At 44.0% G+C, this 16108-nt stretch overlaps 1 protein-coding gene across 1 annotated transcript in view; it reads right to left on the bottom strand.

The window, feature by feature from the left end:
* The window catches only part of RETREG2 (reticulophagy regulator family member 2), a 75084-nt gene that overhangs the window by 27708 nt on the left and 31268 nt on the right, over positions 1 to 16108 (bottom strand). Inside the window, exons 7-8 of the mRNA XM_063933868.1 lie at positions 15253 to 15347; positions 13965 to 14100 (exon numbers count right to left, since the gene is read on the bottom strand). Of these exons, the coding sequence (XP_063789938.1) occupies positions 13965 to 14100; positions 15253 to 15347 (231 nt within the window). The remainder of the gene's footprint in view (positions 1 to 13964; positions 14101 to 15252; positions 15348 to 16108) is intronic.

Raw genomic sequence — 16108 nt, 5'->3', positions numbered from 1 at the left:
GCTGTGATTGTATATTGTGTTATTGTGGGTGACCCCTCTATTGCTGATCGGATCATTTTAGGTCCGTTCTAATATCCAGTGTATGGACACATTTCTCAATAAATCCTTACCACCCTTACCTCCTAGATCATCCGCTCGCACCATATTTAAGCCTAATAAAACTCTGGCTAAACCAAGTGTTTCACTTCCATCACCCACTCGTAATACTCTGATGCTGCTTTCAGATCGCAAATGCCGGATCCTACCCGGTAAGAGAAACGTGTCCTTACCGGGTGGGATCCGGCATTTGCTCTCCCCTGCTGGCTTTCCGATCCGGCAATATACCGGGCCGGTTGCCCGGTTGCCATAGCAGCGGGGGACGCAGCAGCAGCAGGGGCGGGGGTGGAGGCGGCGCTGGGAGAGGAGCTCATTTCCTGCGCCGCCTCTCCCTATGCTGTGAATGGGAGCCGAGTCGCATCGGAACGGCTCCCATTCACCCTGCACCTGACCCGGTATTCAACCCGGTAATAACCCTTCTTTTAACCGGGTTGAATTACCGGGTCAGGCGACCCGCTAATTCGGGAAAGGCGCTTTCACATCGCACACTGACCCGTTTCGACACGGCAATATACCGTGTCGATACTGGGTTATTTGTGCGATGTGAAAGGGGTACTAGTGAGCTTTCAGTCTCTGAGAAAGGTGAGATGGTGCCACCCAACGGGGACATGGAAACCAAACTTCTAAGTGCCATTATGCCTAAAATTGATTAGAAATTTGAGTCGCCTATGCTAGTAATTGATGAAAAGTTCTACCAGTTCTTACCAAAAATTGAGGAGATATTAGTGCCTAAAGATTGATAAAAGGCTGGACAGGTTTCAGTCAGTCTTCCCCAGATTCTACCCGGTCTTGCTTATCAGATCATGCTAATCGCTTAGACGCGGTGGAGCAGTGAGTTAGTGACATAGAGGACACTCCGCTCCGTTCAGGCTTTGTCTACTTCTGCTTCCGTCTCTTATCAGTCTTGGGTGGATAAGGTAGAGGGCCTTGAAAAACGCCAGAGGTGGAAATATTTACAGTTTGTAGGCATTCCTGAGCAGATTCAAGGCCCAGCCTTATATTACTACTCGGACACCACTATTGTATAAGCACTCGACCGCCAGCCTGAATTGGGGGTACCGCAAATTTAGAGAACGCACCGTATTGGTCCGGAAAGGGAGGGGGGAAATTGCAAACCTCACCCAGTCATTGCCAAGTTCTTTGACAACCGTGCCAAGAAGAAAATCGTGTCCGCTTATAAATGTCGGAAAGATCTGACGATTGAGGATCATCGGATCCACCTCTTTCAGTACTTCTCGGTGATCCAGAAACTAAAGGACTTTTCCTCAGTTTGCAAATACCTGGTAGACAATAATAAACGCTTTGCCCTTTTGTACCTGGCCAAATAAAAAAACACTGAAAATGGGCAGACATATGTTTTTGCTGATCCTGTAGCAACCCGTTCACACATTCCCCCACAAAATCCTTCAAGGGGGTCAACTCTCCGCGCACTCCTCCGTGATGTAGAGGGGGTTACATCTTTTTTGGTTTAACATAACTTATTTACCCGTTGATGGATGCTCTCCCCCGCTTTACCATTAAGGTATATTGTTAATTTTCTCTTCAAACTCAACTTAGTGATTCATTTTTCTTACAAAATTGTACGTTTATTTTGGTTTGGTGTTTAGAATTGCTCATATGATGCAAACGGTTTATTAATATAAGTTTACCATCACATCTACTGACCTCTGGGCTCAACTGTATGTTTTCATATGATAACTTGGAACACTGGGACATTGGGGGTCATTCCGAGTTGATCGTAGCTGTGCTAAATTTAGCACAGCTACGATCATTCACACTGTCCGCCCCGCATGCCAGTGCCGCCCCCCCCCCCCCCCCCCCCCCGCAGAAATGCAAAGGCATCGCACAGCGGCGATGCCTTTGCACTTCAAGAGTAGCTCCCGACAAGCGCAGCTTTAGCGTGCTGGCCGGGAGCTACTCATCGCTCCCCGGCCCGCAGTGGCTGCGTGTGACATCACGCAGCCGCTGCGGCCCGCCCACTGTTCAGTCCGGCCACGGTAGGCTGGACCGCTCCCACGAAACGGCGGCCGAACACCGCCGGTCCACCCCCTCCCGCCCAGCGATTGCCTCTGCCTGTCAGTCAGGCAGAGGTGATCGCAGCCCTGCTATGGCCTTCGGCCGTCTGACATGCGCCGCATTCGCAGTAGGGACCCGTTTGCTCGGCTGCGGAAAAAAAGCAGCGAGCGAGTCAGAATGACTCCCATTGTGCATATGCTAAGTTATACAGGTCCGAGACACTATTAGGAACAGAACTAAATATACTACCATCCCTGGTGATTATAATCAGTTATATGTTTTAAATCATGTATTTAATGTTTTAGAATAAATTGTTATATTCTTTCTGACAACCCATCTGTTATTTAGTTTAGCGCTGCCTCTTTATCTTGTTTGTTTGAACACTGGGACAACCCTGTTTTGTTTTGGGAGACATATTTTATCTTATGTACGGTAGCTGAACGAAGACAAAACATGATGAGTTACATCATTCCATGCGTAGTACCTACAGATGCCACTCATGCTACCTACATTCAATCTCGCAAACTATTTGACAATCTTCTCTTAGCTCAAGCCCAACTAAAGTTGGATTTCACCAAACAAAAACATTTTCTATGGGGAAATAAAATGGGTACTCTTCTGGCAAATATGACTAAACCATTCAAACGATGCAACCATATAACGGCTCTTCGTGATCTCCATTCTACTACCCTCTTTACTAAGACCTCTGACATTGCCCAGGTGTACCAAAATTATTATAAATTCCTCTATCATGCCACACCCTCTAATCCCACGTTAATGGGCAAATTACTTGACAAAGCAAACATCCCGTTTTACACCTACTCAAAAAAACTGAAATTACAGAGATCGAAAATAGCTCATGCCATATCAGCCTTCCATTCCATTAAGTCTCGGGGGCCCGATGGATACTCTGCTGAATATTATAAATGTTGCAACATGATATAATCCCCGCTATTCGTGAGCCTTTTCATCATATAGAGGTGGAGACTCCGCTTTTTCCTAATTTTAACCAGGCTTTTACCACACTTCTCCCTAAACCAAATACAGATTTGACACTACCCTCTTCTTATCGCCCAACTACTTTAGTCAATATCGAATTTAAATTGATGACAAAGATATTAGCAGACTGCCTACAGTCTTTCTCGCTTCTTTACTCACTGACAAAGCCCAGCTGATGATCTGAGGTAGACATTCTGTCAAGGGTATCTGCAATGCGATTGCAGCAGCAATGGCGGCCAATCTTCAGACCGATACCGGATGTTTGCTATAGTCTTGTGGTCATACCTTAATGATATATTGGCCAGGGGAGGGTTTGGTCCTCGCATCATAACTATGATTAAATCATTTTATACTCAACCTACTACTTTCCTGCTGATTAATGGGACTGTTAGTACTAGTCTCACTATGTATAGGGATACAAGGCAGGGTTGCCCCTCATCACCCTAACTTTTTTAATTTGACCTTAGATCCTATGCTCAGAGTGTTACGGAATTGGTCTCAGCCTTCGCGGATGATGTCCTATTATATGTGTTAGCAGAGGCGGATTGGCCATAGGGCTTACAGGGAAGATCCCCGGTGGGCCGACGCACCTACGGGGCCTGTTTTGTTTGAGGACATGTTGGTCCTATTTATAGACATAATGAATAAGATGCAAAATAATTTGCATATATGAAAATTTCTTTGCCATTTAGCCTGTGATTGCAGATGATCTAGTGTATGCTCTGTCTGCCTGCTTGGCTGACATATAAGATTGAGCGAATAGTGATTGGGGTATGGTTGGTGTAATAAGCAAGAAAAATAAGAATTTACTCACCGGTAATTCTATTTCTCGTAGTCCGTAGTGGATGCTGGGAACTCCGTAAGGACCATGGGGAAATAGCGGGCTCCGAAGGAGGCTGGGCACTCTAGAAAGATCTTAGACTACCTGGTGTGCACTGGCTCCTCCCACTATGACCCTCCTCCAAGCCTCAGTTAGGTACTGTGCCCGGACGAGCGTACACAATAAGGAAGGATTTTGAATCCCGGGTAAGACTCATACCAGCCACACCAATCACACCGTACAACTCGTGATATGAAACACAGTTAACAGTATGAAACAATAGAGCCTCTCAACAGATGGCTCAACAATAACCCGATTTAGTTAACCATAACTATGTACAAGTATTGCAGATAAACCGCACTTGGGATGGGCGCCCAGCATCCACTACGGACTACGAGAAATAGAATTACCGGTGAGTAAATTCTTATTTTCTCTAACGTCCTAGTGGATGCTGGGAACTCCGTAAGGACCATGGGGATTATACCAAAGCTCCCAAACGGGCGGGAGAGTGCGGATGACTCTGCAGCACTGAATGAGAGAACTCCAGGTCCTCCTCAGCCAGGGTATCAAATTTGTAGAATTTTTGCAAACGTCTTTGCCCCTGACCAAGTAGCTGCTCGGCAAAGTTGTAAAGCCGAGACCTCTCGGGCAGCCGCCCAAGATGAGCCCACCTTCCTTGTGGAATGGGCATTGACAGATTTTGGCTGTGGCAGGCCTGCCACAGTATGTGCAAGCTGAATTGTACTACAAATCCAACGAGCAATAGTCTGCTTAGAAGCAGGAGCACCCAGCTTGTTAGGTGCATATAGGATAAACAGCGAGTCAGATTTTCTGACTCTAGCCGTTCTGGAAACATATATTTTCAGTGCCCTGACAACGTCTAGCAACTTGGAGTCCTCCAAGTCCTTAGTAGCCTAGGCACCACAATAGGCTGGTTCAGGTGAAACGCTGACACCACCTTTGGGAGAAACTGGGGACGAGTCCTCAATTCTACCCTATCCATATGGAAAATCAAATAAGGGCTTTTACAAGACAAAGCCGCCAACTTTGATACTCGCCTGGCAGAAGCCAAGGCCAATAACATAACCACCTTCCACGCGAGATATTTCAGATCCACGGTTTTTAGTGGTTCAAACCAATGTGATTTTAAGAAACTCAACACCACGTTGAGATCCCAAGGTGCCACAGGAGGCACAAACGGGGGCCGACTCTGCAGCACTCCTTTTATAAATGTCTGAACTTCAGGTACTGAAGCTAGTTCTTTTTGAAAGATAATCGACAGAGCCGAGATCTGTACCTTAATGGAACCCAATTTAAGGCCCATAGTCACTCCTGCTTGCAGGAAATGCAGAAATCGACCTAGTTGAAATTCCTCTGTTGGGGCCCTTTCGGCCTCACACCATGCAACATATTTTCGCCATATGCGGTGATAATGAGTTGCTGTAACCTCTTTCCTGGCTTTAGTAAGCGTAGGAATGACTTCCTCCGGAATGCCCTTTTCCTTCAGGATCCGGCGTTCAACCGCCATGCCGACAAACGCAGCTGCGGTAAGTCTTGGAACAGACAGGGCCCCTGCTGCCGCAGGTCCTGTCTGAGTGGCAGAGGCCATGGGTCCTCTGATATAAATTCTTGAAGTTCTGGGTACCAAGCTCTTCTTGGCCATCCACGAGTATCGTTCTTACTCCTCGCCTTCTTATTATTCTCAGTACCTTTGGTATGAGAGGCAGAGGGGAGAACACATAAACCGACTGGTACACCCACGGTGTTACCAGAGCGTCCATAGCTATCGCCTGAGGGTCCCTTGACCCGGTGCAATATCTTTTATAGCTTTTTGTTGAGGCGGGACGCCATCATGTCCACCTGTGGCCTTTCCCAATGGTGTACAATCCTATTGGAAGACTTCTGGAGGAAGTCCCCATTCTCCCGGGTGGAGGTCGTGTCTGTTGAGAAGATCTGCTTCCCAGTTGTCCACTCCGGGAATGAACACTGCTGACAGTGCTAACACATGATTTTCCGCCTATCGGAGAATCCTTGTGGCTTCTGCCATCGCCATCCTGCTTCTTGTGCCGCCCTGTTGGTTTACATGGGCAACTGCCGTGATGTTGTCTGATTGGATCAGTACCGGCTGGTTTTGAAGCAGAGGCCTTGCCGGCCTCAGGGCATTGTAAATGGCCCTCAGGTCCAGAATATTTATGTGTAGGGAAATAACCTGACTTGACCAAAGTCCCTGGAAATTTCTTCCCTGTGTGACTGCCTCCCAGCCTCAAAGGCTGGAATCCATGGTCACTAGGACCTAGTCCTGTATGCCGAACCTGCGGCCCTCTTGAAGATGGGCACTCTGCAGCCACCACAGTAGAGATACCCTGGTCCTTGGAGACAGGGTTATCAGCCTATGCATCGGAAGATGCGATCCGGACCACTTGTCCAACAGGTCCCTCTGAAAAGTTCTTGTATGGAACCTGCCTAATGGGATTGCTTCGTAGGAAGCTACCATTTTTCCCAGGACTCGCGTGCAATGATGCACCGCTACCTATTTTGGCTTCAGGAGGTCTCTGACTAGAGATGACAACTCCTTGGCTTTCTCCTCCGGGAGAAACACTATTTCTGGTTTATGTCCAGAACCATCCCCAGGAACAGTAGACGTGTCATAGGAACCAGCTGTGACTTTGGACTGTTTAGAATCCAACCATGCTGTTGTAGCACTTTCCAAAATAGTGCTACCCCGACTACCAACTGCTCCTTGGACTTCGCCCTTATAACGAGATTGTCCAAGTACGGGATAATTACAACTCCCTTTTTTTTTTTTTTTGAAGGAGTATCAACATTTCGGCCATTACCTTGATAAAACACCCTCGGTGCCATGTACAGTCCAACGGCAGTGTCTGGACTTGGTAATGGTAATCCTGTACCACAAATCTGAGGTACTCCTGGCGAGGATGGTAAATGGGGACATGCAGGTAAGCATCCTTGATGTCCCAGGATACCATGTAATCCCCCTCGTCCAGGCTTGGAATAACCGCCCTGAGCGATTCCATCTTGAACTTGAATTTTTGTGTTCAAGGATTTTAAATATAAAATGGGTCACACCGAACCATGCGGTTTCGGTACCCCAACCCGTGTGGAATAGTAACCCCGTCCTTGTTGAAGTAGGGGCACCTTGAGTATTACCTGCTGGGAATACTGCTTATTAATTGCCTTTAGTACAGCCTCCCTGCCTGAGGGAGTTGTCAGCAAGGCATATTTTAGGAAACGGCTGGGGGGAGACATCTCGAATTCCAGCTTGTACCCCTGAAATACTACTTGAAAGAAACAGGGATCCACCTGTGAGCGAGCCCACTAATTGCTGAAATTTTTGAGATGGCCCCCCACCGTACCTGGCTACACCTGTGGAGCACCCGCGTCATGATGTGGCCTCACAGGAGGCGGGGGAAGAATCTTGATTCTGGGAACAGGCTGACTGGTGCAGCTTTTTTCCCTCTACCCTTGTCTCTGTACAGAAAGGAAGCGCCATTTGACCCGCTTGCTTTTCTGAAGCCGAAAGGACTGTACCTTTGTCTGTGAGGAAACCTGAGGTAAAATTATTTCTTCCCAGCAGTTGCTGTGGATACGAGGTCCCAGAGACCATCCCCAAATAATTCCTCACCCTTATAAGGCTCTCTATGCGCTTTTTAAGTCAGCATCACCTGTCCAGTGACAGGTCTCTAATACCCTCCTGACAGAATGGACATTACATTTATTTTGGATGCCAGCCGGCAAAATATCCCTCTGTGCATCCCCCATATATAAGACGACGTCTTTAATATGTTTTTATGTTTGCCAACTAGTATCCCTGTTTGACAGGGTCACCGACCACGCTGCAGCAGCACTATCTGCAGGTCTCAGTCTAGTACCTGAGTGTGTAAATACAGACTTCAGGATAGCCTCCTGTTTTTTTTTTTTTTCAACATGTACCTATTAAAGTGGCCGTATCCTAAGACGGCAGTGCCACCTTTTTTGACAAACGTGTGAGCGCCTTATCCACCCTAGGGGATATCTCCCAGCGTAACTTATCCACCTGGCGGGAAAGGGTACGCCATCAGTAACTTTTTATAAATTACCAGTTTCTTAACGGGGGAACCCACGCTTTCACACACTTCATTTATTCATCTGATGGGGGAACAAAACACTGCCTGTTTTTTCTCCCCAAACCTAAAACCCATTTTTAGAGGTGCTTGGGTTAAAGTCAGAAATGTATAACACGTTTTTTATTGCCGGGATCACGTCACGGATGTTCCTAGTGGATTGTGTATATGTCTCCACCTTGTCGACACTGGAGTCAGACTCCGTGTCGACATCTGTGTCTGCCATCTGAGAGAGCGGGCGTTTTTGAGCCCCTGATGGCCCTTGAGACGCCTGGGCAGGCGCGGGCTGCGAAGCCGGCTGTCCCACAGCTGTTACGTCATCCACCCTTTTATGTAAGGAGTTGACACTGTCGGTTAATACCTTTCACCTATCCATCCACTCTGGTGTCGGCCCCACAGGGGGCGACATCACATATATCGGCCTCTGTTCTGTCACCATATAAGCCTCCTCATTCAACATGTCGACACAGCCGTACCGACACACCGCAGACACACAGGGAATGCTCTAAACGAGGACAGGACCCACAAAAGCCCTTTGGGGGGACAGAGAAGAGTATGCCAGCACACACCAGAGCGCTATATATATACAGGGACTAACTGAGTTATGTCCCTAATAGCTTTTATATAATATACTGTATACAGTGCCAATTTTAATGCCCCCCCTCTCTTTTCCCTCTTACTGTGCAGGGAAGAGCCAGGGAGCTTCCCTCCAGCCGAGCTGTGAGGGAAAAATGGCGCCAGTGTGCTGAGGAGATAGGCTCCGCCCCTTTTTCGCGGCCTATTCTCCCGTTTTTTATGGAATTCTGGCAGGGGTATTTACCTCATATATAGCCCCTGGGGCCATATATTGAGGTATTTTAGCCAGCCAAGGTGTTTTTATTGCTGCCTCAGGGCGCCCCCCCCCAGCGCCCTGCACCCTCAGTGACCGGAGTGTGAAGTGTGTGAGAGGAGCAATGGCGCACAGCTGCAGTGCTGTGCGCTACCTTGGTGAAGACAGAGTCTTCATGCCGCCGATTTTCCGGACCATCTTCTTGCTTCTGGCTCTGTAAGGGGGACGGCGGCGCGGCTCCGGGACCGAACATCAAGGCTGGGCCTGCGGTCGATCCCTCTGGAGCTAATGGTGTCCAGTAGCCTAAGAAGCCCAATCCGGCTGCAAGCAGGCGAGTTCGCTTCTTCTCCCCTTAGTCCCTCGCTGCAGTGAGCCTGTTGCCAGCAGGTCTCACTGAAAATAACAAAGTCTAAGACTATAACTTTCTAAGAGCTCAGGAGAGCCCCTAGTGTGCATCCAACCTCGGCCGGGCACGAAATCTAACTGGGGCTTGGAGGAGGGTCATAGTGGGAGGAGCCAGTGCACACCAGGTAGTCTAAGATCTTTCTAGAGTGCCCAGCCTCCTTCGGAGCCCGCTATTTCCCCATGGTCCTTACGGAGTTCCCAGCATCCACTAGGACGTTAGAGAAATATATCTTTCTAAAGAATTATATAGTTTCTTAAATTCTAAAGGTGTGTCATATAATGTGCTCATAATATTTAATTTTATTTCCTTTTAACTTCCCCCTTGATGCTGGACATGCCACTATCTGGAAAGTCTTGGGGGGAGGGTGCTGCTGCCACGGCCCATGGCTAGACCTTACACCTCTGGTGCTGCCCATGTGGGGCCACTAGTACAAATTTTTCCAGGTCCGCTTTTTGTTCCCAATCCGCCCCTGCGTGTTAGACCTGAGAAGGAACCTTGAACCTCTGATGGAAAGAATAAAAGAATTTGGTTTAGTTTTAGGTTTCACTGTGAATTTTGAAGAATCCGTAGGGGTTATATACGCCCATCATGGTTGAGAAATATTCCCATTACGTGGGTTTCCAAATCAATCACATATCTAGGGGTGCAAATACCTAAAACCATTTCTAAACTGTATGCTTTTAATTTGTTCAAAATTGTGCGCAGCATTCGGGAAGACACTGAAAGAGGGTGTAAACTTACCATCTCCTACTTAGGTTGGGCCAATCTAGTAAAAATTATTTTATTCCCTAGGTCAGGCCTGGCCAACCTGTGGCTCTCCAGATGTTGTGAAACTACACATACCAGCATGCCTTGCCACAGTTTTAGCATTCCCTAATAGCAAAACTGTGGCAAAGCATGATGGGACTTGTAGTTTTACAACAGCTGGAGAGCCACAGGTTGGCCAGGCCTGCCCTAGGTTGCTTTACCCCCTTCAATACCTCCTTATTTTAATGACTAGAAATGATACTCTAGAGATTGAAAAGTTGATTTGCAGCTTCATTTGGAATAGTAAGAGAGCTTGTATTGGACTTATGGAACTTCAACAAAGTAGAGCAAAAGGGGGAATTCATTTACCTAACACCACTGCTTATAGTCACGCCGCTCATCTCCGTTATTTGAGAGACAATGATTTGTATGGAAATATACCTTTAGAATCTGCCTTTTCTGTAGGCTGTAACATAACAAAATGTGGAAAAAGTGAAGCACTGTGAATACTTTCCAGATGCACTGTAATCCTGCTTTCCAACATGCAGAAGCAGGACATATCTTTACCTTGTGGTGTGAAATGGGCCTTACTTGTTTTCGACAACTTACTGACCCCTCGACTAGGAAACCCTTACCCTTTTCGCAAGACATTACAAAATACCCAGTTCTTCGACCTTTACCCTTAGCTTAGCATTATGGGGTCTATTCGTGAAGCAGTGAAAAAAGTGGAGAAGTGAGCCAGTGGAGAAGTTGCCCATGGCAACCAATCAGTGTTGAAGTAACATTTATAAAGTGCATTCTATAAAATTATACATAGCAGCTCATTGGTTGTCAGCAGCAACTTCTCCACACTTTCACTGCTTCATGAATAGACTCCTATGTTACGACTCTCTCTAGAGTATTGCTCCCGGCTAACTGGGACAAAGCACATGTTAATGAAACACTTTTCATGAACATCACAATAAATGTTTAAAAACTGTGACTTTGTGGGCGTATAATATATCAAGGTATCAGAATTTGATTATGAAGGTTTGACCACTTGTGCATTTCTCTGAATCATTTAAATAAAATAATAAACAATGCACATAATATTTTAAGCATAGAGTGAGCCCTCACTATCTTCTGTTACAATAGGAGATATTAAATCCTTAATGGTCTCATATGGACCACATAAATAAACAAATAATATAGCCACATAAAGAGATAAAGTGCTAAGTAAATAACTTTGTGACTAGGAACTGCTGATTTATTTCTATCAGCAGCGACGGCAGCTATAAATAAACTCTTTACCTTGTTACATTTAAACAAGACAAGATCATCATGTATTAACAGCTAAAAGACATCTAGCTGCCAGAGCTCAATCTGTGAATTGACAGCAGCTGTTTCTCGTTTATGCGATACAAATGTATCATATGTTTACTGGCTCTCCTCTAGAGGATGTAACAACATTTATGAAGTGCATGAGGGCACTCAGATACTTTTGAGATACATTCAAGGTCTAACCAGATTTCTGTTACCATTTTTATGATACATTAAAAAGATAGCTCACAGCTTTGGGAGATTAAGTTTATTACTGCTATTACTGAAACACAGTAAACTATTAGAGTATTATTATCATTCTATTATAGCACATACTATGAAAACTGGAGTCCTGTTTTCACAATAGTCTCGTCTTATGAATCCTGGGAGGGATTAGAAAATTTTGAGACACTTTTTGAAGGAGTTCCTCTATGGCTAGCAGAAACACAGCTATATAGGAATTACATACTCCTGATACACTCTTCATTAATCTATAACCTTATAAATGAGATAAAAGTCGTTTGGGTGACATCTGGTGCGCAGCTTTCTTAATTTTAATCACTATTTCTTTCTTATTTACACTACTTTACTTTTCCTTTTAATATTCGCTGGTTTTAGCATATATTACATTAAAAGTTATATTTTAATTAAACTTTGTGTGCACCACTTTAGGGCATTTCGAACCCTTTCTCTCTCTTTTTCATGCAGATTTACTTTGCCTGTGGTAGCACCCCCTAAATGGTTATGAATAACGCAGATGTGTTTTGAATAATACAAATTGGGGTTACTCTCGGAATAAGAATTAAACCTGTGCGACCAGTACTACAATTACTAGTTCCCGGCTAACTGGGGCAATCTATTACTCCAGGAGACCCCTAGCTACAAAGACAAATCTATTCATTATTCCTTTTAAAAACTCTACTAAAATATATAACACCCAAGGAAAGATCAATTCCCTTCCCTAACTACACAGACCTTGTTGCAAACGCTAGTAAATTCAACAAAAATGATTCTCGCAGTGTCATATGTTAACCTCTTTCTTAATATATTCCATATGACATATCTTTCCCATCACTGCAGGTATCTAGTTGGACTGGTGGAAGATCACTCTTGTCCCAGATGCGGGTCTTTAAGGGCTGGCCTATTACACTGCCTATGGCAATGCCCAGTGATACACCGATCTGTACTCGGATATGGAATAACGCCACTCTGTATCGTATTTAGTTTTGATACCCGACTGAGCTATATTCGGGATCTTATCTAGGGGCTCTCTTGGGTGACATGAAGTAGCACAATGTGATATATTCGGTATCTTACTTAAGGGCTCCCGTGTGGCACATGGAGTATGTAAATTATTACTGGTAGTATCAGCATCGGCTAAGAAATGTATTTTACCAATATGGATACAGCCAACAATGCCTCCATTCTCACTTTTTCTAGAAAAACGATTTTATATTTTAGAATGGATTGGCTAGAAGTCTCACTGAAAAAAGAAAAGGATACGATACATGGGAGAGTTACATTGCCACTTTATCCCCACTACTTTAGGGAGCAACTGTGAAAATGTTTCCAAAATACATCATGGTATGAAACACAGAGACTCCCAAAACCCCCTGACTGCTATCGATACTACTCCCACTCCGGCTGGTTGTAACAGGTCCAAGTCTAATTATTGTGTATAATTATTATCACGTGGATAATGCTTCTTTACTCATATTACCTATCTATATGTGATATTAATATTGTTTGTATTTCACATATTGCTACTGTCATACATATCAAACTTGGTTTTATTGTTATTTTATGTATTCATGCTTCAATTTTATGTATTCAGGCTTTAACAAAGAAAACATCTGTTTGAAAAATATTGGTAAGAACTTCCACTTTTTCAGGGCTAATTAGATACCCCCCTTAATGTTAAACCACTGCAAATGTTTAATTATTTTTACACTCAATAACAATAACATGCCTATCCATTAATACTAACAAGTATGCTTGGCAACATATACTGCACTGTATGTTAAGGTGGCTACAATAGCCACACTAATAAAAAATATTATTCTATATTGGGTAGGCTTAGTCCATTTATAAAAGCATAGATTCCAGGATAATGGATGATAGTAAACCTACTATGCAAGCGTTTATTAGGGATGGACTTCGACCATCGATGATTACAAATTACCAACGGTTGATGGCCGTTGTCAAATAGTTTGACATCGATGACCGAGGACAAATGGTTCTCCACCATCGATGGTAAAGACACCACAATGGTTTATTCCCCCCCAACACAATTAAAGCTGGGTACGGAGCCTAGCTCCACTCCATGAAGGACTCGCTGAACCCTGCTTCCAGGCTTTGATTGGCTGGCAGCATACTAATCCATAGCGCAGGGATGACCATTGGTGGCTGAATCCATCAATGGTTTACCTGTGAATGGTTTTAAACCACTGAGGTTAACCACCAATGGTACCATCATTATTAACCCACTGATGGCCATACCTAGTGTTTATACATTATACTAATGTTCTGGAGATTTGTTAAATAATATCAAATACTTTTCTAATTTTTACATATAGGTATTATGCGGAGATTACTATATACTGAATAATGCGGGTGCCATTACTTTCTCACCTTCTGAGACATCCATCATTTGTGGTGTAGTTGCTCTGGATACTGAGAATCCTCCACTTTCCAGGATGGAGGCTTCCTCATCTGATAACTCGGAGTCTGTGATAGACAGGGCCAAGGCTGTTATTCTCACGTCCATCTGGATGGGAAAATGAGGAGTTAATCATATTGCTGTGTATCACAGCATGCACTTTCATAATTACATGCATTATGTATCATAAAGCTATCACATTTTCTCTCCCATCTCCACACTAAGTTTTATCAAAAGCCATTCTCCTTCATCAAAAGCTTAATATACTGTGCAGAATTAAGCAGCATGTACCCGGTGATAAGGAGATTTGTTTTCTTTTTCAAATACCATCCAGTTTATAGTGGGATGCTCTGCAAAACATTGATATTACTTTCTCTACTGTCTTATTGTTAAAAAACAGTAACTATAGATGCTGTTAACATTATTCTGCTTTTCTGAAGCTGAAATACCAAGTCAAACGGTTTCAAGTGGACATACAAATAACTAATTATTCTTTCACTTGGTGAGAATAAACGTGCATACACATGATGCGATGTAACCTTACGATTTTGACTATATAGTCAAAATTATAAGGAAAGTTGGTGCAAATTGCACCATGTGTACACCGCATGCGATACCAATGCGTGCTCCAGCGGGGTCAGTATCGCAAGAAAAGATAGACTGTGCAGGCAAGTCAATCTTGACCATATTGTGTACAATCTAGTACATAGGGCCTAATTCAGAGTTGATTGCAGCAGCAAATTTGTTAGCAGTTGGGCAAAGCCATGTGCACTGCGGGGGGGGGGGGGGCAGATATAACATGTGCTGAGAGAGTTAGATTTGGGTGTGGTGTTTTCAAACTGAAATCTAAATTGCAGTGTAAAAATAAAGCAGCCAGTATTTACTCTGCACAGAAACAAAATAACCCACCCAAATCTAACTCTCTCTGCACATGTTATATTTGCCCCCCCTGCAGTGCACATGGTTTTGACCAACTGCTAACAAATTTGCTACTGTGATCAACTTTGAATTACCCCCATAGTCAAAATTGGCACTTCAAAATCTCAAGTAAAGATAGTCAATATTGGTGGTTCAGGGCTCCAGGGAGTTCAGGGGAAATCGCATAATCAAAATCGGAGATAGTAATATCTCACCATGTGTATGTGCCTTAGAAATTTTTTTTTTTTTTTTAAATGTGTTTATAAAAACACAGATTTAAAAAATGACAACAACACATTTCATTCTTCAGCCTGCACCACTAGCCGTGAACATGTAATTCACCTCAGGAGAGAACCCAGATAGCTCAATCTCACTCTCACTGTCTGTCTCTGCAATCAGTTCTTCTCCTTCTTCTGGCTCCTTCTTAGCTTGTCTTTCTGATAGAGGAAGATACAAATATAAACAGTAAAAAAAACATCCCTGAAGGTGCTGAGTATTATTAGCTAACAACAAAATCTGCTTTAGGAGTCTGTCACACCAAAATCAAACAAAAGAAAAAAGCAAATAGCAGCGCGTAAGGAAAGACAAGTGATGTACCTTTGAGTTAGCATAAATTATATTTAAAGGTTCACATAAATAATCATAAAGATAAATGTCAACAAACTAAAAAACACACAAACAAAAAAAATAGAAACTAAAAACACAAACAAAAAATGCTGGTTCTGATACGCTCTCAGAAGTATAAATGATAGGTTGCCTTGAAATCAATCTCTCCAAAGACGAAAGCCAATAATATAGAAACCATCCAAGTGACTAGGAGCCAGAGTTTGATATTTGCAGAGATGAACAGCACCTTGGTGTATTGTGTGATATAGATAGCTTATTAACTTAATTAGCTTCTACGAGGAAGTGAGCAATAATCTTGATCAAGGAAAAGCAGTGGATGTGGTCTTCCTAGATTTTGCAAAAGCCTTCGAAAAAAAGTTCCTCACAGGAGACTGATGATCAAATTAAAGGAGATTGGCCTAGGAAAAACTATTTGCACATGGATAAGCAGCTGGTTGGATAGTAGGGTACAGCGAGTAGTGGTCAACGGGAAGTCCTCAACCTGGTCCCCAGTAGTCAGCGGAATACCACAAGGGTCCGTACTCGGACCACTACTGTTCAACATATTTATCAATGACCTAGAAATAGGCCT

Source organism: Pseudophryne corroboree, chromosome 7 (genome assembly GCF_028390025.1).
Source record: "Pseudophryne corroboree isolate aPseCor3 chromosome 7, aPseCor3.hap2, whole genome shotgun sequence".
NCBI classification, from domain to species: Eukaryota; Metazoa; Chordata; class Amphibia; order Anura; family Myobatrachidae; genus Pseudophryne; species Pseudophryne corroboree.
Note: the sequence above shows the minus strand (reverse complement) of the source record. Positions and strands in the feature narration are given on the sequence as shown.